This window comes from Lemur catta, chromosome 5 (genome assembly GCF_020740605.2).
Source record: "Lemur catta isolate mLemCat1 chromosome 5, mLemCat1.pri, whole genome shotgun sequence".
Classification (NCBI taxonomy): Eukaryota; Metazoa; Chordata; class Mammalia; order Primates; family Lemuridae; genus Lemur; species Lemur catta.
The window spans coordinates 14,333,560-14,361,364 of NC_059132.1; the positions used below are offsets into that span (position 1 = coordinate 14,333,560).

General features: G+C 50.6%; 1 protein-coding gene across 1 annotated transcript; it reads right to left on the bottom strand.

Moving 5' to 3' along the window:
* Positions 1 to 23,705: 23,705 nt before the first annotated feature.
* TLX3 (T cell leukemia homeobox 3) lies at positions 23,706 to 26,554 on the bottom strand. The gene is made up of 3 exons (XM_045552679.1): positions 26,016 to 26,554; positions 25,402 to 25,645; positions 23,706 to 24,443 (listed from the first exon to the last, which is right to left on the bottom strand). The coding sequence occupies exons 1-3, from the start codon at positions 26,434 to 26,436 to the stop codon at positions 24,233 to 24,235; spliced, it is 876 nt and encodes a 291-aa protein (XP_045408635.1). The 5' UTR covers positions 26,437 to 26,554; the 3' UTR covers positions 23,706 to 24,232.
* Positions 26,555 to 27,805: the final 1,251 nt, after the last annotated feature.

Here is a 27,805-nt window from a genome sequence, read left to right on the forward strand (position 1 = left end):
AAGGCACTCAAAAAATGCTAGTTCCTTTCTTCCTTTGCTCCATTTATTGAATTTTCTTCTCAATTTACTTTTGATAAAAATATTGTGTTTCCCACAAAGATTAGCAACATTAAATATCATTCTCTGTTATAGATTTGCGATGTTAGGAATGCAAAAGATAAAAAGTAGGGCCTCCTGGAAGATAGAAAGTCAATTTATAATTGAGAAATCACTCTGTGGGCTTGTTGCTGCTGCTGTTTGTTTTGGATAATGTGCAATTATAGAAATTTACAAAGATCCTTTTAAGAGGGCAGTGTCCTGCTTTCAGAGCCAGTTTGCTTAGGCATAGATCAACTCAGAGACTGAGTGTCGCCCTGCTATTGAATTAGAGCTGTATTTTTGACAAGTATGGCAGCCATATCATCACTTTAATCACCCAATAATCCACTGTGTCTCTTTATGCTAATAAATAAAACATCCTTCGTTAAATATTTCCTAGTAAGCAATAGCAGACCTGTAATCTCCACCCCTATATGTTACAAAGTAAAATGATATAACAGTAATCAAATCAAATCAAATCATGTCTAGGAGTTTTATAGACAACTAATAGCTACAATTGCAAAGTGCACATCAGATACCAATTGAAGGGTACTTTTCTCTTTAATATAATGTACTGTGCATATTTCACTAACTGTCTCATGATATCAAATGAATTTAACAAGATGATTATGTAGGTCAAATTACTTAGTAAGTTCTTTTAAGAATGGCTTTTAGACCTATTATGACTTTTAATGGTGCAATTTGTTAAATGATTGGAATTTCTAGAATCCTGCCTGCAAGTGCCTGTCAGAAACACTTGCTCTGCGCCGATGATCTATTTTTAAAACCGACTTCTTGCTTGTGGCAATTGAAACAAAAACGACCACCAAAGAGCAACTTCTTGAAACTCATTTCTCATTTTTAATTATTTAAACAACTTCCTTATTCCCAAATTATAATTTGAATATTCTAATTTCAAATAGCCTTCTGACTAAATTTCTTTCAACTTTATATAAAGATGTCCTGAGACTCCATTTTTTCCCTCTCAAATATTAAATATTACTCTGCTTAATTCATGTCAGGAACTGTAGACAGAATAGCTATTACTAAACTTTTTTAAATGGGGGACTAGTTCTTTTATTTCGCATCTCTAACAATAAATTTAAAGGGAAAAACCAATGAAATATGATTGAAATAGTCTTTGTACTTGTTGCATTGTCTTTATTTATGTTGCCTTCTAGTGTATATAAGTACTGTATTTAAATTTTACTCAGTTTGAGAAATCTTACTAGTCAAACTAAATTTTAAAAAATTGCCAGCAGAAAATCACATAGTAATCTCTTGATTTTCTGCCTTTAAAAATTATTGTATAAAGTAACTTGAAAATGTCTTCAGGTAATAATTAATCTTGAAAGTCAACATCCTTTTAAAACTAATCTTACATCTCTGGTTTCTGCACACCTTACATGGAAATTTTCCTAAAACTCCAGAGAGCCCTAAAATCTTAGCACTGCCTAATAACTCTGGTCAGTAACAGGAACCTCCTCTTCCCAGAGTGTGACATTCTTCTTATCACCGAGCCAAGGACATTCTGGGGCAGGAGAGGTTCCAGATGTGGCTGGGAGATGAAGGTTTGGTTTTGTCTCCACCCTGACTCACTTGACGACCCTGGATGCAACTCCCTTGGCTGCTCAGAGCCCATGGTTGGTGGCAGCTCAGAAATGAGTCTGACAGCTCTTGATCCCTGCTCCTTGTGGGGGTTATAAGCCTTAATGAGATCATTGCGAACATTCTCATTTCCTCTTCTGCATCTTCAGTGAGTTGTAGTTAGGGCCAGAGTAAAAGTGGAATATCCAAGTCTGCTTATGTGTCTGGGTGAAAGTCACTATAGAACAGTGTTATTTAATTTTTCTACTTCTTTCAGTTCAATGGATGTAACACTCACAATCCTCTCTAAGCCCATCAACCACAAAAACTTAATTAGATATTATATCTCCTTGGTTTAAAATAGTATTTAATTTTACATAATGTGTTCAGCCAAAATATTAGGATTCCCTAAACAGAAATGTTCTCTCTATTTTTTCCCTTGGGCTTCTCTTTCAATTTTTTTTTTTTTTTGCAGCTTTTAAAAAAAATTATTCTCCTTAAAGTATGATTTCGGCAGTTTCCCTCTGTGAAACATCTCCAAGTCCCCTGCCACCATTACTTAATTGAAGATGTAATCCTCACTTAGTGACTGTGCTGCCTCCCGGATACCAAATGCCGCAACGAGTAAATATTAACATTCACTTTAAATGTGCGCTGCCTCTTATTCCTTTCCCCCCACAAATTGTCTCCCTGCTCCTCCGAGTGTCATCTAAAGTGAGATTATATTAACCGTGCCTTATATGGGGCTTGGAGCGCTGGAGTTGAAATTAATGGGCAAATATCCTTTTCACTTACAGAGTAAATGAACACTCCATCTTTGAGCCATCCCCAGGTGTGAGGGAAGGGCACAGGCAGAGGGGACAGACCCAGTGAAGACCACCACACTTCGGGCCAAATTCAAGCCTTTGATCGCTTGCATGGGCAAAAGTCAAATTAAATTTAAAAATAAACACATAACCCTCAGCACACAACAGCTTGGGCGGAATAAAATCAGACCTGGATTATTCTTGTAGAAGATCTCTCCAAAATACTTCGATGCTCTGTTTGGGTCCTGGGAGTCCTAGTATTTGGGTCAGTTTCCCTTTTTGTTCTAAGACACCCTAGTTCCACCTCTGGGGCAGACACTGAGGCTGATGTCATAGGACACTCGAGCCCGTGAGCCCACGTAGCTCGACACAGCAGTAGGGCCCAATTCAGGCGCAAACTTCTGAGACTTTTGAGTCTCGTTCCTGGCTCCCTGGAGACGCGCGCCCCGCACGGTACAGCAGAGGGCACTAGAGACTGCGGCGCGGTGACCGCGGCGCCCACGGGGCCTCGCGGCAAACTGGCACCCAAAGGTCAGGAACATCTCGATTTTTTTTTTTTTAACAACGGAGGTTCCCCCCACCCCGAAGCCTCGTGTTCGCGTCCTGTGGCGCTGGGAGGGAGCGTGGCTTCGGGGCCCCCATCCTTCCGTGCGGATCTGCGCGCGCCGTCTCCAACGCGCATGTCCACATTAGCGGCGACACATTTGTGTGCATAGATGCGCATTCATCATTTTTTAATCAAAACGAGAAGGAAAAATTATTACATAACAACCATCTCAGGCCTACTGAGGGGCCTGTCACGGCGCCCCTGTGGGGCTGTGTGAACATCTGTTCAGCATCCGTCCCCCACGAAGATATTATTCTTACGCTCATTTGAAAGACAGGTAGACGCGCGGTCAGGGCGGCAGGAACGCGCCGCCGATGACAACACGGGTCTGTCCCCACCAGCGGACTAGCGGCGCCCGGACGCGCAGCGAGCAGCAGCGTTCCGGGTCACACTTGCATTCCTCTGTTATTCCAAGCGGTATTTAAGGCTGACGGTGGTTATGATGGTTACGAAGGCCAAAAATCGTGGAAGCACCTGGGAGGCTTCCAGGCCATTTACCGGCTCCCTGGCAGCTCCAGTTGACTCTGACAGCATCTGTTACAGAGGAAGAAGCACAAAGCCAGTCACATCGCTGCGCCGCAGCCCAAAAAATGTGGGGGAGGGATGTAGTTGTGGCCCCAGCATGGAAATCCTATCCTGATTAGCAGAGGGACTATCCCCAGGGCTCCTAAGGGGGCAGTCTGTCCCGGGTTCCCTCTTACAGAAGCTCTGGAAAGCACTCATTTTAGGATAAGGACTTTGCTGCCTTCTTTGATTTGTTTCTCCATTCCACTGACAGATCCGAGTACCAACACTTGCAAACTCATTTTTATAAGATATACGATTTCTCCATAAGGCTACTCCAGTTTCTTTTATGAGCACCATTCTGACAAATATCACTAAGTTCATCTCAGTCCAGTTTCAGTTTCCCTGGATTGATCTCCGTTGGGCAGGGGGGCGGGGCGGCTATGAGGCATCAAGGCAAGCCAGACACTTGTCCTCAGCTACCGTCCATGCAAGCTGGCATCCGGGGTGATGGCCATCAGCTTACCTGGGTCATGGGTCCATGAAGGATGCTGCCACATGGTCCTCCCTCTCAACCACAAGCCCCACCCCCACCGGATATGCTCTCTGTCCGCGGGCATATGGGAGTCATTGTGCATAGTCCCCGTGCCCTCTGGGGTGCAGGAAACTCTGGGAGGTGGTCTCAGGCCCATCTGTCTAACCGTACAGCCATTCTGCCACAGGACTGGTATTCTCCTTGTGCATCCAGTGGGAAGCAGAGCACAGACCCCTTCGGGGACAGATTTCTCCCAGCAATCTGGATTTTCTGTTGTCCCCTAACTCTGAACTTCCTTCTGCGCCCTTCTCCTCTGGCCTGAGAAGCTCCTGCAGCTTTGCTGTCTGACTCCATACCCCTCCCAGACCCGCAGGCAGGCCCAAAGTCCCTCAGGGTTTGGGCTTTGAAACTCAAAAGATTTTTCTCATCCTTCTACTGTGACATCCCTTCCCTGAGGCAAAGATGCCACCTGGTCTTGTTGAGTGAATGAGAGTGGGGGTGGGAGGAGGGCAGGGGTACAAGGAAATGTAGGGAGGGAAAAAACACATCAGTTGAAAATCCAAAATATTATTTTAGCCCATATGCAATAAAATCAATCATAACTTAACATATAAATAGAGAAGCAAGGTAAAAGAATATGAAATAGGAGTAGAAAATTAAAGCCAGAGGAAGGAAAAAAGCATTTAACATCCAGCTCATGCAGCTAAGGTATAACCAAGCTTTGAATTTGTCTCTGAGCTTCCTGGCAGCCAAAGTGGGATGGGGGTGGGGGACAGCATCACTTCAAGTTCTTGTTTTCAAAACAGAGAAAATATACAAATTTATCAAGAGACATAAAGAGGTTTTCTTTTGTTCTAAATTTCAAAAGCCCTGGACAGCCCCAGGTCAGGCCCAGGACAAAGAGGAGAACTTGACAATGAGCTCAAGTGGCTCTTTAGTTCTTACCACTCCAGACCAGAAGCTTGAAGTCAGAGGGAAAGGGCTGATTGACTGGCATGGCTTCCTTTTAGCTTGCTTGGTTGGTTTTTGTTTTTTTGTTTGTTTGTTTAAATTTTTATTTTTTATATTTATTTTTTATTTTTTTGGAGATGGAGTCTCACTCGGTCACCTAGACTAGAGTGCAGTGGCATGATCATAGCTCACTGCAAACTCAGACTTCTAGGCTCAAAGGATCCTCCCACCTCAGCCCCCCACCAGAGTAGGTGGGACTACAGGTGTGCACCACCATACCCAGCTAATTTTTCTATATTTTATAGAGCCAGGTTTGCCCAGGCTGGTCTTAAACTCCTGTCCTCAAGCAATCCTCCTGCCTCCCAAAGTGCTAGGATTACAGGCGTGAGCCACAATGCCTGGACTTGTTTTTACATTTTTTAAATATTAAGTATTGTAATTGTTTTTTTAAATGCACACAGGGAAAAAAAGAAAAGAAAATTCAAACACCCAAAAGAGGAATAAGAAGGGAAAAGTCTGTTGCCCTCCATCACTGACCCCTATGCCCCAGTCATGACACCAGCTTCTCATCAGTCTTCCAGAGTAGATCTATGCATCCCTTAAGGGTGTTTAGCCCCTATCATCTTTTGTGTACATGTAAGTTACTATGCACACCATTCTGTACCTAGCTTTTTCACTCTGCAGTACATGTGGAGATAGTTACACATTAGTCCCCTTTTTAAATGGTTGCATAGTATTCCATGACATAGGTATTCCATATGGTATTGAATCAGTCCACTCTTGAGGTTCATTTAGGTCATTTTCAATCAACTGCTTTTTAAAATGGTGCTGTAATAAATTACCCTGTATGTCCTTCTTTGAACAAACATAGAAGTATATCTGTTGGATAAAATCCTGTTAGTGGAATCATTCAATTAAAAGGAATGGGTGTTTTTAATTAGAAAAGATAGTGCCAAATTGCTCTAGTAAAAGGCCAAACAGTTAACACTCCCACCAACAGTGTATGAAAGCGCCTGCTTTCCCTACTCTTGCCAACATAGTACATCATCAAAATATTTTTATCTTAGGCTGGGCACAGTGGCTCCACATCTGTAAATACCAGCATTTTGGGAGGCCAAGCCAGGAGGATGACTTGAAGCCAGGAGTTCGAGTCCAGCCTGGGCAACATTTAAAAATTTAAATTTAAAAAATTAAAAAAAATTTTTTATCTTGAAGTTGGATAATATTCTCTTTCTTAAATGTTGACACTGCCCTATTTACAGAGGAGGAAAATTGGGTGGGGGGAATGCTCAAAAGTAAAGGCCATCTGAATTATGCAGATGAGATCAGCTACATAATTTGAAGACCCCCTGCAAAATGAAAATGTGGAGCCCCTTCGTCAAAAATTCTTAAGCATTTCAGGATGTCAACAGGAGAGCATTAAACCAAGTGCAGAACTCACCTGAATGGGGCCCTGTAGATAGAACAGGTTGCATGTCCATGAAACTGGCCCTGCATTCAAGGTAGAACAAAACAATGGAATATCAAGTAATCATTAAAAATGACAAGCCTGAGATTTCCATCAGGACAAGAAAATACAGGTGAGAAAGGAAATATAGAATTATTCTTGCACACAGCCCGTAGAGTCACAAACACAGATATGCTTGAGTTAACAGAGATCAGACATGTTGTTTTGGCATCTCAGTATATAGAGCTTTCATGCACCAGGAATGATTAAACCATGTGAATTTACTGTGGTTATAGGTGGTGATTTCACAGGATTCCACGTAGCTAACTGCATTTCATTCTCTTTGGGTTTCCCCAAAAGCAGACTGTGAGATGAAGATTTAGGTGCAAGCAGTTTATTTGGCAGAGATCCAGAAGGCGATGTCAAGAGAGTGGAGAGGTGAGATGGGGAGGGAACACAGCCAATAATAGGCGTGCTTTCAGGCCAGCTCACGTGTGGACGACTGGGGCTCGATCTCACAGTGGACCTCTGGGAGATGCAAGAACATGCCTCTCAATCCAGGGCCCAGCAGCGGGGGTATTGATCCCCCAGCTCCCAGCCCACTGAGGGTAACACGCAATAACTCTCTGGCCCTCCCTGCATGTCCCGCTTGTAGGGCAACAGAGCACGTGCTCCCTCGGGCCGAGGAAAAGCCTTGGGCTGAGAGGCACAGGTGTGGACCCTAAGGAGTAGTAGGGGGTATCACAGCTGTGGGTGTCCCTCCCAAGCTCACGTCCAGTCCCCTGAGAACTCACCTCCCTGTGTCCACACCACAGCCGCATGAAGGCGTCAGCCACTACAGGTACAAATAAGCTCACACAGAGAGCAGTGCCTGCTTCAGCACTGACATAGGGACAGAACCGCAGTGTCACAGGTCATGAGAGTAACTGTCCTCTGGCTTGGTTTGCTCCTGCAGTTGAGTTTTACAGTAGACCCAGTGCACACTGCCCTATGAATGGAGGACGCAGAACGCATGCTGCTGGGTGCAGGGCACGGATGCCCGTGCAAGGGAGCCCGTGTGCAGGAGAGATGGAGTAGCCGGAGGACTCCAAGAGTCTTTGCCACATTTCTTTTGCAATAATTTGCAAGTAGGCCATACAGTTTGGGAGGTGCAGCCACCAGGATTTCCCCTTTATTATAGTTTTCTATTGAGACAAAACACTTGTAGTCTCCTGCTAACTCAAAGCACCCGTTTCTCAAAGAGTTAGCCCGCTGACCTCTCAATGAGTAATCTGCCCGCGATAACAGCCTCCATGGTGCCTGCAGGCCCGTTCAGGGCAGTGTGTCATCCTGTGGCCAGCTCCTGCAATTCCCTCAAAGCCCATTTTTTGGTGGGGACAAGAAATCCTTTGTTTTTTTCCTTGAAGAAACTATTGGATACTGGCATTAGACTCAAACAGTGATTTTTTTTTTTAATTGGAAAAATGTTCCTGGGAATCTTTGGGCATTGAATATGTTTAAAATACCGTAAATCAAATAAGTAAATATGCGTCTTTAACATGTCAGCAAGGCTGCTTTTAACAAAACTTTAAAAAGTCTGGGTCAGTGTCAGTGCTGCTTGTTCTTAGGAGCCGAGGACCCGGTACTGTTCGAGAACAGGCACCCTTTTCCAAAGTTATCCACTGGCTCCTTCCCCGGTGTCCACCCACGCTGAGCCCTGTCGCCTCTCTGGAGGCAGCTGGCGGTATCGAAGCCAAGACCGGAGGGAGGAGGCCGGGGCGGGAGAGACAGAGGGAACAGCCGGGGCAGGCGGGCAAATGCATCTGTGGTCTTGGGTGTTTCTGCCAGAACTGACACGCTGCCGCCTTTTTTTTTCTTTGACAAGAGTCTGCTTGGAAATGCATCCAGACTGGTCTGCGGCTCTCACTGTCCCATGTTCAAAGGCCTCTTCCTTCAGGAAGGCTCTGCGATTCACTCCGCACAGGGCCCTCATCCTCAGCTCTCCAGGGCTGGGCTCTGTGTCGATGGCTCTTGTGTGCTTTCCTTTGCAAGGGCATTTGTGCAGCTGCCAACCCCACCTGTAGATAGTAGTCACCCTCACTATTGGGCAGCTAGGAGGTGCGGCCGATGCACGCAAAGCCCAAGTGAGAGGGGAGAAGACCTGGCTTCACAGAGGGTAAGTAACTTGCCTAAGATCGCTGGGCTACCAGTGGCAACGCTGAGATATGAACCTGCCCAGTCTCATTCGCATCCCCGCCGCCCTGTCAGGGGTGACTTGAGGGTTTGGGAAGATCTGGGCTACAAATCACCCTTCGGGTCCCCTGTGTCTGTCACTTGGGCTGCCACACCTCCCCACTCCCCGCACAGAGTTGCCTCGCTTCTCTGGAGCCCGCACTGTTCTCCCCACCCTCCTGGGACCCCTTCTTCTACCACCCGAACCCTTCAGTTCTGCTTCCTGTCTCGCTTCCATGCTCTCCTCCCTCGTGGTTACCAGAAAGACTTCCCTAGAATTAACACCCCCTTACACCCCTGCCCCTCATATAAAATCCTTCAGTAACCAGCATGGTGCACAAGACGATGTCCTCACCCCTCAACCTGGAATTCAACCCTGGTGAGTGGGCCGCCTTCACCCACCCAGAATGCTATCCCCCCACCCCCAAATGCCTGTCCCACTCTCCACTCTTGGGGCGACCTGCACCATGGGCCAGGCAGCCAGGATGACCAGTCTCTCCTCCTCCTTTGCTCAGCACCCAATCCCTATACATACTGCCCTGTTGGTAAATATCTGTCTGCCCAACTCCCTACTAGGGGTTCTGCCAAGACTGGGGGCTTTTTTTATTTTTATTTTTTTTTTGCTTTTTTCCTTTTCTTTTTAATTGACAAATAACTGTATATATTTATGGGGTACAATGTAATGTGGTTTGGAGGGAGTTTTTGTTTTTATTTTTTGTAGAGATGGGGTCTTGCTATGTTGCCCAGGATGGTCTCAAACTGCTGGCCTCAAACCATCCTCCCATCTCAGCCTCCCAAAGTGCTGGGATTACAGGCGTGAAGCCACTGTGCCCGGCCCAATGTGATGTTTTGATATATGTCTACATTATGGAATAATTAAATTAAGCTAATTAAAATATCCATCACCTCACCTACTTATCATTTTTTTTGTAGCAAGGACATTTAACATCTCTCCTATAGCAATTTTGAAATACGCAATACATTATTATTAACTATAGTCACTAACTATGCACGGTGCAATAGATAACTAAAATGTATTCTTCCTGTGTAACTGAAACTCTATACCCTTCAACCAACATCTCTCCTTCCCCTCCCCACCCAAGGCCCTGATAACCACCACTCTACTCTCTGCTTCTCTGAGTCCTACGTTTTTAGATCCCACATATAAATGAGATCATGCAATATTTGTCTTTCTATGCCTGGTTTATTTCAATTAGCATAATGTCCTTAACGTTTATCAAGTTGTCACAAATGGCAGGATTTCCCTCATTTTTGTGGCTGAATAGCCCTTGACTGTGTATATATGCCACATTTTCTTTATCCGTTCATCTGTCACTGCACACTCAGGTTGATTCTGTGTCTTGGCTCTCATAACTAGTGCCGCGGTGACCATGGGCTTTTTCACTGTAGTGTCTCCAGCACCAGCCACCGCGCAGGGCACGTGACAGGGATGAGGAAGTGTTTGTGGAATCCAAAGGTGAACGAATCAACTCCAGTACTTGTGAGAAGTTAACTACACCTGGGAGGGTTCCAACTGACACCTCTCTCCTTGCAGGGGGAGGTTTTGACAGGAGGTTTTGACGAAGGAAGGGGGCAACCGGGAGATGTCATTAAGAAGGTGACTGGAAAAGCATTAGGGGCTGGAAGAAAAGAAAAAGCAAACTCAGCAGATTCCACATGGCCCGGGGTCCTCAAGCCTCCTTCCCTAGGTTGCCTTTTTGTGCCTGGCTCACCAACGGGACCAGGCAGGGTCTTTTCCCCAAGTGACCTCCTAGGCTTCTGTCCTTTTTGTTCTCTTGTCATCGCCACTGAAATCAGCCTTGTGTCCCCCCACCCAGCACTCGGCACTGCAGCCCATGGACGGTGAGTAAACACAGCCTGTACTTGACGTGGATGTAAATTTACTCATTACCGGATACGCTATCAGTGTTGACACGTAGGGACATCCATTTTAATTATGAAAGGGACCTCCTTATCAATTATTTAGAACTCACAGAAAATAATACACTGAAAATAAGAGAGAAAAATTAGCTCTCTTTTCTGCATCAGATATTTGACACAGGGCTGTCATGGCGCAGGAGCGAACACGCACACGGAAACGCAGGCACCAAGGCCCGCACGTCACTTCAATTCCATTCTTCCAGATTCCACGAATGCTACCTTTTGAAAAGGGAGAAAACAGCAGACATTATAATGTTGGCTGTATTAGAGAAAAGCCATTGCAAAACAAACAGAAAAAAATCTCAGGACTTGGCAGTATGAATTTGAAAGAATATTAGTTGAAGTAACTGATACCCTTCCTGAACCCCAATCAGTCTGCAAAGCTAGTCAAAACAAAGTCAAAGATTAGATAATTATCTGAATCGTTCAGAGTAAAAATACCTTCTGAAGCATTCCAATAATTGAGATAAAAAGGTTTCCCTGGGCATTCATGGTCTAGAGTTGCTTAGCTAAGTCTTTCCCTTGCACTCTGCACATGTAGCACAAACATTTTGTCTCATAAACATTTGATGTTTGGTGTCTCCATTGTGGATTCCGAAAATCGTAGGAAAATGCAGTACTTTAAAACTCTTTAAAATATTGGGGGGCCTCAGGGAGTTCCTGTTACCTTCAAGGGATGGTGCTGGGCTTCGGGAGAAAGGCAGCAAAGTCAGGCAGGGTAAGTAAGGCCCTGCTTAGTCTGAAGTTCTGTCTTTTGATGTCTTGTGGGTTTTTTTTTAGCAGTACTTAAAAAAAATCTTGGTGTCCTGTGTGTTTAAAAAATAAAACAAAACTCTGGGACCATATAAACTGAAAAAGGGTTTTGATGGCTGCATGCCATGGGTCATTTTCTTCTTCTGCACATTATAGATTATTATAACTTTTGACTTGATTTAAATTATATCCATTTATTTTCAAAAAGTTTTTAATTTCTTACAAATTGCAGTGCGATCCAGGACAGAGTGGAAGCCCCTCCCACTTGCAGCGTGCGTCCTCAGCAGTAAGCTGTGAAATCGGCAATTTGCTGTGCAACCTTGCAGACTTTTGTCCTCTGTGTGCGTGTGCGTGTGTTTCAGTGGGATGTGAGATACATATTATTTGGCAACTGGATTGTTTCACTTAATAGTACATTGTGGATATCCTTCCATGTCAGTACCTACTGATTTTCCCCATCCGTTTTTCATGGCTGCCTCTCATTCCATAGTATAATTGATTTTATGCGACTAACCTCTAAATGATGGACATGTGCTTATTTCCAATTTTTCCCTCTTACAGCCACTGCTGTGATGAACACTAAGGAATATGTAGCTTTGGATGCTTATGCTAATTTTCCTCAAATGACTTTTTTAAAAATCAGGTGCACCGAGCATAATGGCTCGTACCTGTAATCCCAGCTCTTTGGGAGTTTTAGGCAGGAGGATCGCTTGAGGTCAAGGAGTTCAAGACCAGCCTGGGCAACATAGTGAGGCCCAATCTCTTAAAAAATAATGTTTTTTCTTTTAAATTAGCTGGGCATGGTGATGTGTGCCTGTAGTCCCAGCTACCTGGGAAGATGAGGCAGGATGATCACTTGAGCCTAGGAGTTCAAGGCTACAGTGAGTTATGATTGTGCCACTATACTCCAGCCTGGGTGACAGAGCAAGACTCTATCTCTATAAAAAAAATGAGGTGACAGTCACAATACCTACAACTATTTTAAAGTGTAAACGTCAGTGGCATTTAATACATTTGCAATGTTGTACAACTACCACCTCTATTTAGTTTTTTTATCATCCCAGAAAACATCCCCTTGCCCATTAAGTAATTAGTCCCAGTTCCCCCTACCCTCGGCCCCTGGTAAACACTCATCTGCTTTATGTCTCTATGGATTTACTTATTAGGGACATTTCATATAAATGGATTCATACAGTACATGGCCTTTGTGTCTGACTCCATTCATGTAGCATCATGGTTGTGAGGTTCATCCACATTGTAGCATGTATCGGTATTTCCTTCCTTTTTATGGCTGAATAATATTCCGTTGTATGTACATACCACCATTTGTTTATACATTCGGCTGCTGAAGGACTAAAATTCGCCCTCAGAGGGAGGAGTCTTGAAGAGCAGGGTGCTCAGGGAAGCTCGCAGGCTCCCCCCAGGATGGCCCTGGCCTCAGACATTGTGTTTCTTTGTCTAGAAGCAGCCCAGGCTGTTTTGCAACGTAGCCCAGAAAACTTCTGTCTGAGAACTTCTGCTATTTTTTTCTCTTTTAATCAAGGGTAGGATGAAAGAGCCATCAGCCCTCAAGTGCCTCATGATATGGAGTTTCTCAAATTGGAAAGAATGTTAGGAAAGTAACTGGTTTGGTCAGTTTTTATTAGGGGAGCTAGGAAAGAATCAGCTTACTGTACGAAGGATTCCCGCCGCGCTAAGACCTGGCCCTTGGGGGCTGGAAAAAATGGCAACAGTAATAACCCCTATACTTCAGCCAGTGCAGTGTGCTTGGTGGCGGGGAGGTGGGCGATTTCCTGCAACACAACACAATGTATTTATCCAAGGCCAATATTTCTCCCGGTAACACCAAAAACTGAAGCTATGTTCATCTCTCCTTTACACTTCCTTTTTTCTCTTGGTCCCTTAAATCTTTTAAAAAGTGCCTACTATGTGCCAGGCACTGAGGACCTCAAGGAGGTAAGAAATGGCCCCTGTCCTTGTGAGCTCTTGTCATAGTAGGGAAGATGGACACATAAAGAGGGAGCCCTTTGGGGCAAGGACAGTAGCAGGGTGGGAATGCCTTAAACACCCACTTGCTTGTCTGCATCACTCCCGCCCCATATTCGGACCTTCGTTTGGCCAACATCATGTGAACAAAACACACAGATGAAGACCGGGGTCACTCACTCCTCACGCAGGTACTGCCTTGCAGGAGTCAGTTTGCGCTGAGGTTTTCACATACTTGGGTTCAAATTCTGCTCTACTCACTAGCTGTATAATCTCAGGCAAGGGTCTTACCCTCCAGGTTTTTGCTTCCTTACCGGAAAAATGAGGATAATGCTATCTCTCTGCTGAGAAGGTTAAAATACTGTAGACGTATGTAAACACATGATGCATAATAGATGCTCAGAAAGTACCATTTATTCTTTTCCCAGGTTCACGTGGATTCATTTTCCCATGGCTTTTGAACTAATAGCAGCCCAGCTTCTCCAAGTTCTGTTCCCCATTCCGATGAAGAACACTGGTGCTTCAGAAAAACGTCTCGGGAGAGCCGGGGCTGGCCTGTGTTCCTCTTTTGCAAAAATTTTGGCATCTTTCAAGTTAAAATGAGCACTCTCTATCCGCGTCTCAAATTCCCCTCCCCTGGCATGAAGTCTCTCTATTCAGCTCCAAGCAAACCTCCTTTAAAGGCAGAGCACCCCCTCCAGCCCCTGCACCCACCCAAGTCTGGTCTCCCACAAAAGCCAGACGCGGTTGTACTCTCCTGACAAATTGAGCCTGAAGCCGTTAAGATCTCTTCTGTTAGAACTTTCTAACGGTGTCATAAATCTTTTATTAACATTTGGTATTATACTAATTAAAACTGTTCTCTGTATGTATTATTAATTTCCCTAGCACTTCTTGCTGGGGTGACGTTTTTAGCCAGCTAAGCAGAATGCAGCACAGTAAATAAGAAGAAACTCATTTCCAGACAATTAGCCTTGCAGAAAAATAAGTTGGTTAATGGAAGGCATGATGATTACAAATTTTACCTAAATAAACAGGGTATCTTAATGGTAACTCTTCAAGCTAAGTAAACAGATTGGGGTGGTAATGTCCTAAGCAATACTTAAATGTAACTGTTTAATAAATTGGTAAATTACTCATTTCATCTTAGAACAAAATGGTAATACTGTAGTAATAACCTAGTATATATTCCGTAAATATGAAGCATTATCACTTTAGCTCTGTAGAAATCACCACAGTGATATGTCAGCATTGATCTAAAACTGCAGCATTTTATCTCAAGTTTATTACCCATTTTTGAGAATCGCTGAGATTTTCAGAGCATAATGGCAATAAAAGAAGAATTTAAAAAGCGCTTTAATGTGCATAAGTTAATCAGAGGTATCCTCGGGGGGAAAAGGAAATTTGGTAAAACATGAATTATAAGCATCATTTAAACTTACTTTGGACACTAGAGATAATAAATGGCACCATAATTTAGAAATAGCTTTTAACATCAATGACGGTAAGTACCACTTTACTGTTCATAAGAATTGCAGAGCAATGGTGCTGAGGCCAATTTTATTAGCCATTTTTTTCTTTATAAAAGCAATCCAGCCCTTTCCACACTGAGGAGACAGGAACAAGAGTTACGTGCTAATATGCAAAATGCATTTAAGTTTTTTGAAATAGAGAATAATAAATTGTGCCAAAAGATAGAGTCTGGAGACAAATGAATGATCATTTAAAAAGAATAAGGCACTCTCAGAGTTTACATATTTGGGAAAACTTGATAAAAAAAAAAAGCCAACAAATTGTTCATACATTTTCCCATTTGCTAGGGCATGCCGGTACGCTTTCAAATCCAGGAGATGAAGCCATAAATCCTGGCGACTGGGAGATGCTGCAACAGGAATATATTTTTGTAAATTGTTGCCACTGACAAATCATTTTTAAGCTACTTAAAGTGCAGGTTCAACTTTCTGTTCAGGGTATCCAAGCAACCTTCTTGCAGGGAGCCTCAGACCCTGACCTCTACCCGCCAAGCACAGACAGCCTCACAGCTCAAGCCCTGGAGCTCAGGCTGTGGGTAAGACGGTCTCCAGAACTCAGCGAACCACCTACTAAGCGTTCAGTGCTCTGTGGAGCAGCAGGAGGCCCCAGGAGAAGCTTGTCTGGAATGGCACAAGGCCAGGTTGGCAAGACCTGGCTTATGAGGAAGAAACAAATCCAAGACGTCAGCTAAGACCCTGCCTTTCAGGATGTAGTAATTCCAGGTTCAAGGTCTTTTGCTTTTCCACCTGATGAATTTGAGGAGAAACAAAACAATCCGCCTTCCTGGTCTGTAAATCTTAGATGCAGCTGAGCACCACAGGTGTGCTTCCCTCCCCTGCTTTCGAGCACGAACTGTGCAAAGGTCTGGGGTCTTCACCCAAGGCAGCTCCTCCTGCAGATAGGCGGGGGCAGAGACAAATAGAGCGGGGTGTTGGGGGGACAAGGAGAGGTGAGGAGAGGAGGGCGGCTCCCCGCAAGGCTGTGCACCCGCAGGCAGGTGGAGAGTAGGCCTGCAAGCCCTCTCTCTGCCCTCCTCATCCCTGACTTACTGCTCCATGTTCCTCTTGCCTTGGACACTTCATCACTGCCTGGTGACTATCAGTGACATTCCCTCCCTCAGAAAGAGCCCAGGAGGACCCCAGGTGCGCCTGGCCTCCTCCTGGCAGAAGCCGCGTTTGTGTGATAACTACCCCTTCCATAGCGGCATCTGCCCCTTCTCCACAGGGTCTTTGGTCAAGGCCAACTTTCGAAATAAATTGGAGCATCCTGGGCTAGTAGATAGAGAACTGTTGTACTCAGCTTTGAAGCCTTGGACACATACCCTTTAAAGCTACTGAGCCTTAGTTTTCTCATCTGTAAAATGGGGTTGTGTTTTATGAGGTTATTGTGAGCACTGAGTGAGAAAATATACAAGGTGGTCCTGAGTACAGAGCTTGGCACTTAGTAGGTGCTCAGCACATATTGAATTCTCTCTGGATTCAGAACACCTGGATTCCAACCCATCAGTAAGTTATTTAATGTCCCCAAATCTCAAATTTCTCATCTTAAAAATGGAATATTAGTGTCTGTCTACAAATGACCCTTGGGCAATGCAGGGGTTAGGGGCACTGACACCCAAGTGGTTGCAAATCTGCTCATAACTTTTGACTTCCCCAAAACTTAACTACTAACAGCTACGGTTGGCTGGAGGCCTTACTGACAACATCAAGTTGATTAACATGTATTTTGGATGTTACATGTATCATATACTGTATTCTTCCCATAAAGTAAGCTACAGAAAAGAAAAGGTTATTAAGAAAATCATAAGGGAGAGAAATTATATTTGCTATTTTTAAGTGGAAGTGGATCATCATAAAGGTCTTCATCCTTGTCATCTTCATGCTGAGTAGGCCGAGCAGGAGGAGGAAGAGAAGGGTTGTTCCCACTGTCTCAGGAGTGGCGGAGGTAGAAGAAAGTCCACCTGTAAGTGCACCCTCACAGCTCAAACCCACGTTGTTCAAGGGCAGCTGTAATTCCTAGGCTCATTTTAAGGGTTAAATGTGTAAAATGCTTGGGTAAAATGCTTAGTCCACTGCCTGGCTCACAGTAGGTGTTCTATAAATGCTACTTACTACTAGTATTATTATTTATAAACACGTACTGAGCCCCTGCAGAGTGCCAAACATCACAACCAAACTAAACCGAAGCCTCAGAAGGCAGCAGAGCACCTGGTTACTTACTCTTCTTAGAATAACCTGGGTTTCCAACAATTAATCAACAAGCATTTCCAGAAGGTCCTCTTCAGGGGAGACATTGTGCAGACTGAGGTACGTCAGGACTCTAACCTCAGACATAACTGGGTTTGGATTCCAGCTCTGCTACTTGATGTCTGACTGTGAGCAAGTTACTCACTCCTGGAGTTACTAGTGTGCTTCCTCCTCTCTGTGAGGAAAGCAAAAACAATATTTATCTTGTGGAAAGTCACCTGCCATTAATAATAATAATATATCACAGTGCTTACCATGCATCAGGCTCCGGGGGAGGTGCTCAATAGATTATGTCGTTTAATCCTCAACCCCATGAGGAAGATCTATTTTTGCAATATACAGATGTGGACACTGAGATTCAGAGAGGCAAAGAGACTTGTCTAAGACCACACAGCTTGTGAGTGGCAAAGCTGAGATTTGTAACTCAGAACTCTTTGTGCAGGGGGCAAAATGCATGCAAGTGCCATCTTCCTTCCCTAGAGCTGAAAGTCCTTGGGGTTCAGCAGCCGAGGGCTAAACCATGGCTCTTCACCCCCAAGGGATTCTCTGGGGCCTGCTCTTCAGCCCTGAGCTGGGCGTGGGCAGTTGAAGATCCTGAATGTCTTAGATAAAGTGCAGGAACTACCAACCTCCTTCAGGAGGCTCAAAAGAGAAATAAAGAATAGTGATCACAGCGGCAACAACAGTTATGTTTCAAACACGGCCCGGGACTTTCTGGTTTATATCGTATCTGATACTGTTTAGGGATGACAGTGTTTCACACCGGGCAGAATTCCCCTTGGCGGTCACATGAAGACCTTGGCTTTACTAACACGGGGGCTTGGGGGGCCTCGGTGGATAAAAGCTGATGAGCTGGAGTCAGTTGGCTTCCCTTACAGTTCTGGCACCCCAGTAGCCTTGGGGATGTTGTGTCACTCCTCAGAACCTCAGTTTCCTCATCTGCAAAATGCAGATTACAATAGTACCTATCTCCTGCGGTCCTCTGAGGATTGCATGAGATTGTGCAGGTGCCCTCAGCAAAGGGTACCTACTGGGTGCCTGGAGCCCAGGAGGATACCGGTGGCTGCAGCTCTGAGGGGGCTCTGGAGCCCAGGACAGGGCCCAGGGCCCCATTCTTCTCAGAGAGGCCCCACCTGCCCTTTCCAACAAACAAAGTTAAACTGCAGGCGTTAATGAAGTGGCCCCCTGCCCAGCAACTTCCGGGTTGAGTTTCTCTCTGCTCCTCCCCCCCCAAGTCTCACGGCGTCCTAGCAACAAAAGCGTCCCAGCTGTGGCGGGCCAAGCAGCAGATGCAGATGAGGGGCTGTTTAGCATACTGGATATTCATAGGGCCCCCTGAGCCCACACCACCTTCTGCAGCCCCAGGAAATCGGTGGACCTCGCTCACCAGGACCCTGGAGGGCTACTTTCCCTACCCAGGGGAGGGAGAGCCGTGCCTTTTCTTGGAGCGCTCGGCATCGCTCCTACTGGCTGCGTCTCTGCTGGCTGGAGGAAGTAGTGGATTTTTCCTAGATGGGGGACGAAGGAGGCAAAGGGTACGCTGCCATCCAGGTTCCAGGCCCCTGAGAATTTCAGCGCGTCCCAGATAAACCCTTCGATCAATGGGGCTTGATAGCAAAGCTAATACATCCAGGTCGCACGCCAGCGCGCGAGCGCTCGAGGTCCGGAGGCTTTTAAAAGCAATCTACGACTCGCTCCACTTGGAGATTTGGCTTCTTAAAACCAGGGAGTCTGGGTCAGCACAAATCTCTGTATGAAACCGCGGCCAGCAGAGCTTTTCCAGGCTGCGAGCCATGGTCGGGTTGGGGCACAGCCCGGCTTTGGCCCCACAGCCGGCCCGGCAGGCCGGTTGGGAGGTACGTTTGAGTCCAGAGCCAGCTAAGGCGCAGGGTGAACCTGGGTGGGTCGGCTGACTTCTCTGCTTCTCAACTTCCTATTTGTAGAATGGGAACACAGGGCTGTTCTGGGGAGTCAATGAGATGGCAGAAGGTGTAAAAATAAACAAACAAGAAACCACAACCAAAGGGGTTTAATAACTAACTCATTAATTGCCTGCCGCTCAGAAACAAGAACGACTTTCGTTTCAACTGAAGTGAGGGGCTGATCAGGCCACTGACCTCAGGGTACCACCAGGATACTGACAAGTCTAACCAGTCTAAGCCAGGCCCGGTTTCAGAGATGGCTTTGTCATCATCTCTACCATCAGTGACCGGAGGAGAATTGACCGCAGTGGCGGAACACTGCTCCATTCCTGTCTTTTCCTCCAAAAGAGCAACACCTCTGATTAAACCTCTACTTTTAATTAGTAGGCGTTTAATTAGATTTTTATTCGAAAAATATTTTTAAATGCTTTTATTTTCACAAGAAAATTGATAACCAACTGTACCATAAGCCATGCTTTTGGTTTTGTTTTTTTCTTTTTCTAGAAGAGTCTTTAATGCCTATTTTTACAGTTTCGGAAACAAAGGCGCAGAGAGTTGAACCCACTCGCTCAGGGCCACACAACAGGGGCACGGCAGCACTGAGCAGGGATCTGCGTGCCACCGGCGGCTGGGTGCGCCGGCGACTAGAAAGCACGATCACTATGGCAATTTCTCAAGGATTTTGCGAGTGTCTGGACCAAGAAAGTGCGCGCCTGGGACTGGTCATCGCTGGCAAGAGATGTTCTCAACCAAGCTGGTGATTGGAAATGGAGCGAAGGGCGTGTGAATTTCACACAAGGAAAACCGCCTTGCGTGGCGAGAGACCTCCACCACCGCAGAACGCAGGCGCTTGCACCACGCCAGCCGCTCTCCGGTCTCGGTACACGTGGGTTTTAGTTTCGCGGAGGCCAAGGTTGGGTTTTGGCGAAGGTTCTCAGGAGCCTTCAGCGCCAGATTCCGCAGCCCGTATTCCGGAGCGCCTGGCCTCGCCGCGGCGGAAAGAGCGCGCACCGCTCGCTGCAGCCCCGGCCGTGGCCGCCGACCAGCCGCATCCGTCGAGCGCGGGTCCACAAGAAGAGCCGCAGGCCCCAGCTGCGCGCCGCTCCTCGCGAAGGTGCCTAGGCGGGCAGGCGAAGGTTGCCCGGCCCAAGGGCGCAGCGGGACCTCCGGGTCTCACCATTAAGCTCAGGACGGTGGCGGCGAGGTCTCCCTGCTTCTACACCGACGGCTAAGGGGCCACCGCGCAAGCCTGGAGGCTGGAGGCGCTGGGCGCCCTTGGATCTCTGAGCCTGAGCCCACCGCCCAGGCCGGAACGGACAGGCTATTCTGTCCCACTAAGACCCCGTGGCCTAGCGTCAGGGTGGCTGCAGGCACCCACCCCCCCCCCCCGCCGCCTCCCCTCCTCACCACACAACCCCTGCCCCCAGCACTATGGAGAGCGCTTGGTTTGGGGAGAGCGCGGGGCCGCCGCTGCTGCGCGACCCAGAGCTAATCTCTGAACTTCCTGCGGCTTAGTTTTTCCTCCTGCAAATTGGGGAGGGCATCCGAACCTCGCAGACGTCGCGCGAGTCGTGGCAAACCGCGCGCTGCGCGCGGAGCTCGGGTCCCCGGCCGGCGCTGGACCCGGAGCTGCGGAAGGTGGACCGTTCCCACTGGCGGGAAGCGAGCAGCCGGCCCCAGAGTTTTCGGGCCTCTTTCTCGAGGGCTCTGATCTGACCAGGTCCCCACTACGTCGTCCCCCAACCCCAGACTCCATCAGCTGCGGAGCCTCCCAGGGAGGGCTGAGCGCCGCCCCACTTCCCACGCGGGCGGGGCAGCCTCGCCCCTCCTCGCCGACGCAGTAGGCTCAGGCCTTCGGGCCTGCCGCTTAGGGCCCCGGTGCACCCCTGAAACCGGGGTGCGAGGAGAACGCGCGCCACCAGTCTGCTCGGAAGCTGCCAATAGTCTCCTTGTCCTGCATCTGTAAAATGGGCACGGTCTCAGGGACGTTGGAACTCAGACTGAGGAAGGCGGCGGCGAAGGGCGGCGAGGCGGTATCTGCAGCTCCCGCCCAGAGGCCGGCTGCTTCTCGTTCTCAATGTCCCCCTCGGCCGGCCTGGGCGCCAACACTCACCCGCCTGCCTCCGGAGCCTCCGCCGGCCTAAGTTTGGCGGACCGTCGCCAAAAGGCGCCTTGTGAGGCCTCCCAAGATTTTTTCCCCCTTAAGCTCAGCCTCCGGGTAACCTGCCCGATCCAGATATGTCCGTGCCCCAGCTGTGCCCTACAGCCCTCCTGGTCGGGGGACGGGCGGGGATCTGTGTCCCTTGAAGGCAGAAATGACTACCTAGCGGCTTTGCACGTCGGGAGGAGGGGGTTAGGCGCTAAGTGCCCTTGCACCGCGGGGCACGCGCTCCCACACTGCTCTGGGTGGGTAGGCGAGAGACGGTCGCGACCAGGCCCCGCGCGAGTGGGCTCGGCCCCCTAACTCGAAGAGACCCCTAGCTGAACTCTGGCTCCGCAAGGCTGGATCCCGGCAGAGCTCGGAAACAGCAAACGCCGCGAAGACCCCAGGTGAGAGAAAGCCAGGACCCTCGAGGGCCGCAGCAAGACCAGTTTTCCACCTCCCGTGCCTGGACGCCGACCGCGGGCAGGCCCCTCGGCCCTGGACCCTTTGCGCAAAGCGAGGCGCCATACAGAAAAGACAACGTGTGTGTTTCCCCAAACAGTCCCAAGAACCGAGGGTCACCATGGCAAGACAACAAAAGTAATTTAGAGAAACAAAAACACTAGGCCTTATTATGGAGCAACAGAATGAACCGGAGGGAATTGGAAAGCGACGCTAGTCCTCGAGGAAGGGCTGCTTGGCCAGCAAAGGCAAATGTCCCTCTCGTCCCCAGCTGAAGGGCCAAGTTTTCCTAACCCGATGACAGGGTTTATTGGGCTTTTTTAGTGGAGGAAATAAAAGCATTTCAGGAAAACACCCACGGAGGAGACCCAAAGCTCCGAGTCATCCTAGTCGCTCCCCGGGGTGTCTGTATGTCCCCAGAGCACGGATCCCGGATAAGTAGGGCTTGGAGTTGGAAGTGGGCGCAGGAGCCCTGGGAGCTCTTGATGTGTTCCTTAGGCGCCATCCCCTTCCTCCAGCCCAGCAAGCGCAGGCAATCCCGCAGCCCGCGTGTAACGAAGGCTCCGAGGCGCGGAGCCCGCGGGGTGGCGCATGGCTCGGCTTGAGGGAGGCAGAGGGGTGAGGCGGGCAGGGCTGCTCTGGGCCCTGGGACACTGCCCCATAAGTGTTTAGCCTCATGGAGCTGCTGGGAGCTAGGCCTGGAGGAGGGAGAGAGGGAGAAAGAGGAAAGAAAGTAAAAAGAGAGGCGAGAGACAGAGAGAGGTGCAAGGAGGTTTTGAGAGGCGAGAAAGGGAAGACAAAAGGACAAAAAGGGGGATGGTGGAAAGGAGAGAGAAATAGAAACCTGGAGAGAGACAGACAGGGGACAAGCGTCAGAAGTGGGGAGAGGAAAGGGGAAGGAAGAGCGCACATAACAACAAAAACAGACTCAGAGAAAGTGAAAGCGATAGAGAACGAACTATACAGAGAAACAAAAGGCTATAAAGAAAAGGAAAAAGATGTAGTACACAGACACCTGGAGTAACAAATAGAGGACAATATAAGGAACATAGTAAAGAAAGAAATGGAGAGACCAGAAAAGAAGAAAAGTTTTTAAAAGTCCGAAAGAATAACCAAAGGGAAACAAGAGGGAACGTTTACGGAAGCTTTGAGTGTGGAGTGTGTGTCGTTGTTAGAAGGGGCCAGCCGCTCCCAAATCCAGCAATTAAGAAACTTCCACCTCTTGAGCCACGATAAAGCTGTGTGGACGCGTCCACCGCGCCACCACATCGAGGCTTAGGGTTCTAGGCGTTCCGGGCGCCCCGCCCCTCCTGCCTTGTGACGCCGCGGGGGTTGTATGACGTCACATGACGTTATGCTCCACCTGGGGTCCCTCGCATACCCGAGAGGGAGCAGGGAGCGGGGGTCCTGGGGGTGTGCGCAGCCCTTGCTCCCGGGGCGTTTGGAGACCCAGGGCGTGCATGGGCTCTGCTCACAGCCCGCCCGCCGTGCGCCCGGATCCGCCCGAGCCAGGTCTGTGAGTTGGGCCGGGGCCTCTCTCGGGCCCCCTGGAAACGGAGAGCGCAAAGCGGGTTGCGGAGTTGCAGAGGGGTCTACAAAGTCCGGCTTTCGTTCCAAGAAGTTCTAGGCCACCGCGCCTCCCACCCTCCCGGTGGATTTGACCTGTGATCAGGTATCAGCCCAGGCCGGCCTTTCACTCCGCAGCCTTCCCCGGCGCTGGGCTGCGGCCTCGGGCCCTAAAGCACCTCTCCCACGTGCCCTCCGCGTCCCGCAGGCACCCAGGCTGCAGGCGCCCGGCACGAACTGACCTGCACCGCGCATCCTCCGCGGGGCACCGGGCCAGGGATCGAGCTGAGGCGGAAGCAGATGAACCTTGGAGAAGTGGACGTGCCCCGCACGCCGCCGCTCGGCTTCTCCCGCGGTACCGGTGGGGCTCAGGGCCGGGGGTCGCCGAGCATTATTGGAACGAAAACGAAATAAAAGTGGCGTTAAGTGAAATAGCTAACTTTTTTATTAAATAAAACGACTTAAATAAAAGGAACGGAAAAGAAGAGTGGACCCAGCCTAAACGCAGGGTGCTCCGGCCCCTGGCGCTTCCCCCAACGGCCAGGGCGGCCACCCCTCCTCCAGCTGCCCCCGCGGGGGAAGCAAGGTGACCGGTTTCTAAAGAAAAAAGCCAAAACTTTTATTATTTACACGTTTGGGCAAAAGTACAAAGTATAATACAGGCGCCCGGCCCGGAGGGTGCGGGCGGGGGGCGGAGAAACGTAAGGCGCTTTCTTTGTCAGGCCCGGGCCTGGGGCGGGACGGGGCGCGGGGCGGGGGCTGGGATTGTGCAGCCGCGCGGAGCCCGGGCCCAGCCCCCCTCCGCGGCCTGCCGGTCTGTGGCCGCGCCCCGGGGCCTGCTCGAGCTTGGCGGCCCTTCCTCTCTGGGCCCCGGTTCCCCCCAGCCCGGCTAGGGGTCTGGGGTGCCCCGCCGAGTGGGGGCTGCGATCCGTGGCGACGGTGAGCGCTGGTGGCTCACACCAACGAGGTGACGGCGGGAACCTTGGAACTATCCTCCTCCCAGGGCTGCAGATTCTGCAGAGCAAAGAGCGACGAGTTGTGCAGACAGAGCGGGTCGGGCTGGATGGAGTCGTTGAGGCTCTTTTGGAAGGCGTCGTGTTGCAGCTGCAGCATGAGCCGGCTCGCCTGCTGCCGCTCCGCCTCCCGCTCCTCCGCCGTCTGCCGCCTGCACCGGGGGAGGGAGAGGGACAGCGCTGTCATGCACCCGGCTCCGCGGGGCGGCCGGCGGGGCCCCAGTCTTCCCCGACCCTAGGCCACCCGGGAGCCTAGAGGCGCAGAACCCATCTGACCCCCAGCCCTCGTTTTGAGCCCGAGGCCCTCGTATCCCGGGAGTGGGTTGGGACCGTTTGTTTTTGTTGGGCGCCTGGGGGTCGCCCGCCGCCACCTGCACGCCAGGGTATTGTGGCTTCGCCAACAATAAAGATTGTTTCTTTCACGGGATAGCAAGGGCAGGGCGTAAGTGTAACCGACTCAGCCCTGCGGGTAGCAGGGTCACCGGGGGCCGCGGGTGGGCGGACTGGCTCTGCACCGCCCGCGCGGCGCCCCGGCGGGGTCGCTCTCATTCAGTTCTCCCAGGCCCTGCCTTGAACCCCTTTCCGGGATGCGATCGCTTCGCCGTTTACGGGTTGGTGCGGCTTGAAACAGGGATCGGATAAAAACAGGGCTGGATGGAGTCGAGACTCGGAGCTAGAGGGGGACCCGGAGTCCGCGCGGATTGTTGGAAATCGGAGCGAACCGGCTGGATGAGGCCGGAGGAGGAGAGTTCGGGAGGCCAGTGTGTGTGTGTGTGTGTGTGTGTGTGTGTGTTGGGGAAGGGGAAGTGAGGGAAAATGGAAAGAGCATAAGAGATCGAACGAAACAGAGAGTTGGGGGGCTCACGAGAAATACGGAGAGGGATGTGGGGGAAGCCGAGGCGCGGGGGAGCGTGATGGGGAGAGAAACGCAGCGGGCGAAACGCAGCAGGAGGAGATGAAATACGGGAGGCGGGGGCGGGGAGGCCCAGCCCTGCGGGGGTGGGCGCGTAAGGGGTGGCCTGGGATGGGAGAGAGCGAGACTGAGGCTTGGGGCGGGGCAGGTGCAGGTGAAGGGCAGGTGCAAGGTGGGCCGGGTCAGGCCTCTCTCACCGCCACTTGGTCCTCCGGTTTTGGAACCAGGTCTTGACCTGCGCATCCGTCATTTTGAGGGACTTGGCGAGCGCCGCCCTCTCGGCCGAGGCCAGGTACTTCTGGCGGTGGAAGCGCTTTTCCAGCTCGCAGATCTGCACTCGGGAAAAGGACGTGCGCGGCTTCTTACGCTTGGGCGGCGTCCGGTTCTGGTAGGGGTGGCCGATGCGCCGGGTCACGGTGAAGGGCGTGAGGGCGGCCGCCGCTGTGGAGACACACGAGGGCCCGTGAAGCCCAGCCCGGTTCGGTCGCCGTTCAGGCCCCGTGTGGACCCCGTGGCGCCCCGTGGGACACAGAGTGGTCCGCTATTGCGCTGGCCCCGCGCATCCCCAGCGGTACCAAGCCGGTCGGCAGACGCCCCTGCCCCCTGCCCCTTCCCCCGGACACGGGTTTATTTTCCTGGAACTCTCCGATTACCCTCCCCTCCACGGCTGCCCGGGACCCTAGGCGCTGAGGCCTCCGCCGTGCTTGGGCCTCTGCAATCCTTTCCGGGAGTGGAGCGCAAAGGGCGCGGCGCCTCTGGCACCGGGAGGGCGGAGGCCTGGAGCCTGGAGCCTGGAGCCTGCACTGCTCACCTGTGAAGCGGTCTTTCACGAAGCGGCGGCTGCTCTCCATCCAGGGGAAATTGAGGCCGCCCAGGCTGGAGACCGTGGGCACGGAGGGCATGGCGGGCAGCGCGCTTGGCAGAGGCGGCGGCACGGCCCCGGGCAGCGGCCTGTGCGCGGGCACTCGGATCACGCCGGCGGGCGCTAGGCTCAGGTTGACACTGTAAGATCCTGCGTCCTCGAAGGGCGCGCCGAGGCTGGCAAAGGAGGCGGGCAGAGATGGGTATGTGGCTCCCGGACGGCCGCCGGGGGGCCCTCCCAGGTAGCTGGCGCCGTCGGGGCCCCGCGGGGCGGGCGCGCTGTCCTGGTCGGGGCTGTTGAGGATCTGGTCTATGCCGAAGCTGATGGGCTCGTGCGGGTGCGGGGTCTGCGCGCTGGCGGGCGCCTCCATCCTGGGCGGGCGGAAGGGCTGGGCTGGGCTGGGCGGGGAGGCGGCTGGGTCCCCGTTACGGCGCGGCCATGGAGCGCCCGGCGCCTCTCGTCGCACTGAAACTTTGCCAAGAGTGCGCGGGCCCGACAGGCTCTGTGTCATCTTTCTTGAACCGAACCTGGAGTTTCCGCTGCTAATTCCTCTCCCGCCGCAGCCATTGGCTGCGATCAACAAGCCTCTCTCCTCTCATTGGCTCCCGGCTTTCAATAAAGGCCTAATTCATGGAAATAGGAGCTTAGGGACTGTTCCAAGGTGACATCATTTTAACAAACGAACAATAGGTCAAATTTATTAGCCGGGATAATGGGCGGCGGATATTAGCGCCCGAACCACAGCCTCCCAAACCCGAAATCTAACGAAGCTGCAATTAGCAGACGCTCCCCGCTCCTCCTGGCCCGGGCCGCTTCCCGGCCGCCGCGCTGGGCGGGCAGAGCGCGCTGCTTGTGAAATTGTCTTTTGCTGACGGGGTTTTCGTTTTCTTCCAAATTTTTTCATCTGAGCAAAAACCAAACCAAATGAATCCTTTCAGTTACAATGGAGTTGCAACCCCAGAACGACCCTGCGGAATCCGCGGAAGCCTCTTGGACGCTCTACCGCCGCGGGAGCAACGAAAGGGGTGCACCCCGGGGCGCAGGCTTCGAGCGCCCTGCTCTCGGGCCAAGGGGAGCCCCGAAGCGTTCCCCGCGCTCCAGAAGACACCGCCCCGCGTGGGGAGAATTCGCCCCCGCCCGAGTTTCGTCCGCGGCGTCGCGGCCACTTTGGAGACGCTCCCTGGCCGGCCAGGCGGACCGAAGCGTGACTCGCAGGTGCCCACGCGTGCCGGCCCGGGCTGGGCTGGGGACCTGGGGTCGCCCTGTGGGGAGCGGAGAGCTGGCTCTAGAAATTCGTTGCAGGTTGGAGCGGGCTGTGGTAGCGGGTAGGAACCCGCCTGGGGATGGGCAGATCTAGGGACCTCCGGGTTCCCAAGTGTCAAAGGCAGGAGCAGCTCCTATTTAGAGAAAATAGCGGGATTTTTTTGGGGGGCACGCGAGTAGCGAGCCCCTCCAGACTGCAGTCCAGCAGGGGACCACTCCCAGTTTTGCTCGCGCCCCACGGACTGTCTCTGCGAGCCCAGGGACACGGTGGACAGGACCGCAGGCGGAGCGGTCACCTTCGGCTCCAGCCTGAGGGAGACAAGCAGAATCGTTTTCTCCTGGCTAATTCTAAAATCGTTAGGTGCAAACTCTCGAGCGCTGCATCCCTGGCTGGGGCCCCTTGCGTTTCCTGTTCTGCGGAAAGTGGCGAGAACTCGGATGAGCTGTTGGCCAGAAACATGTTCAAATTTGAACTG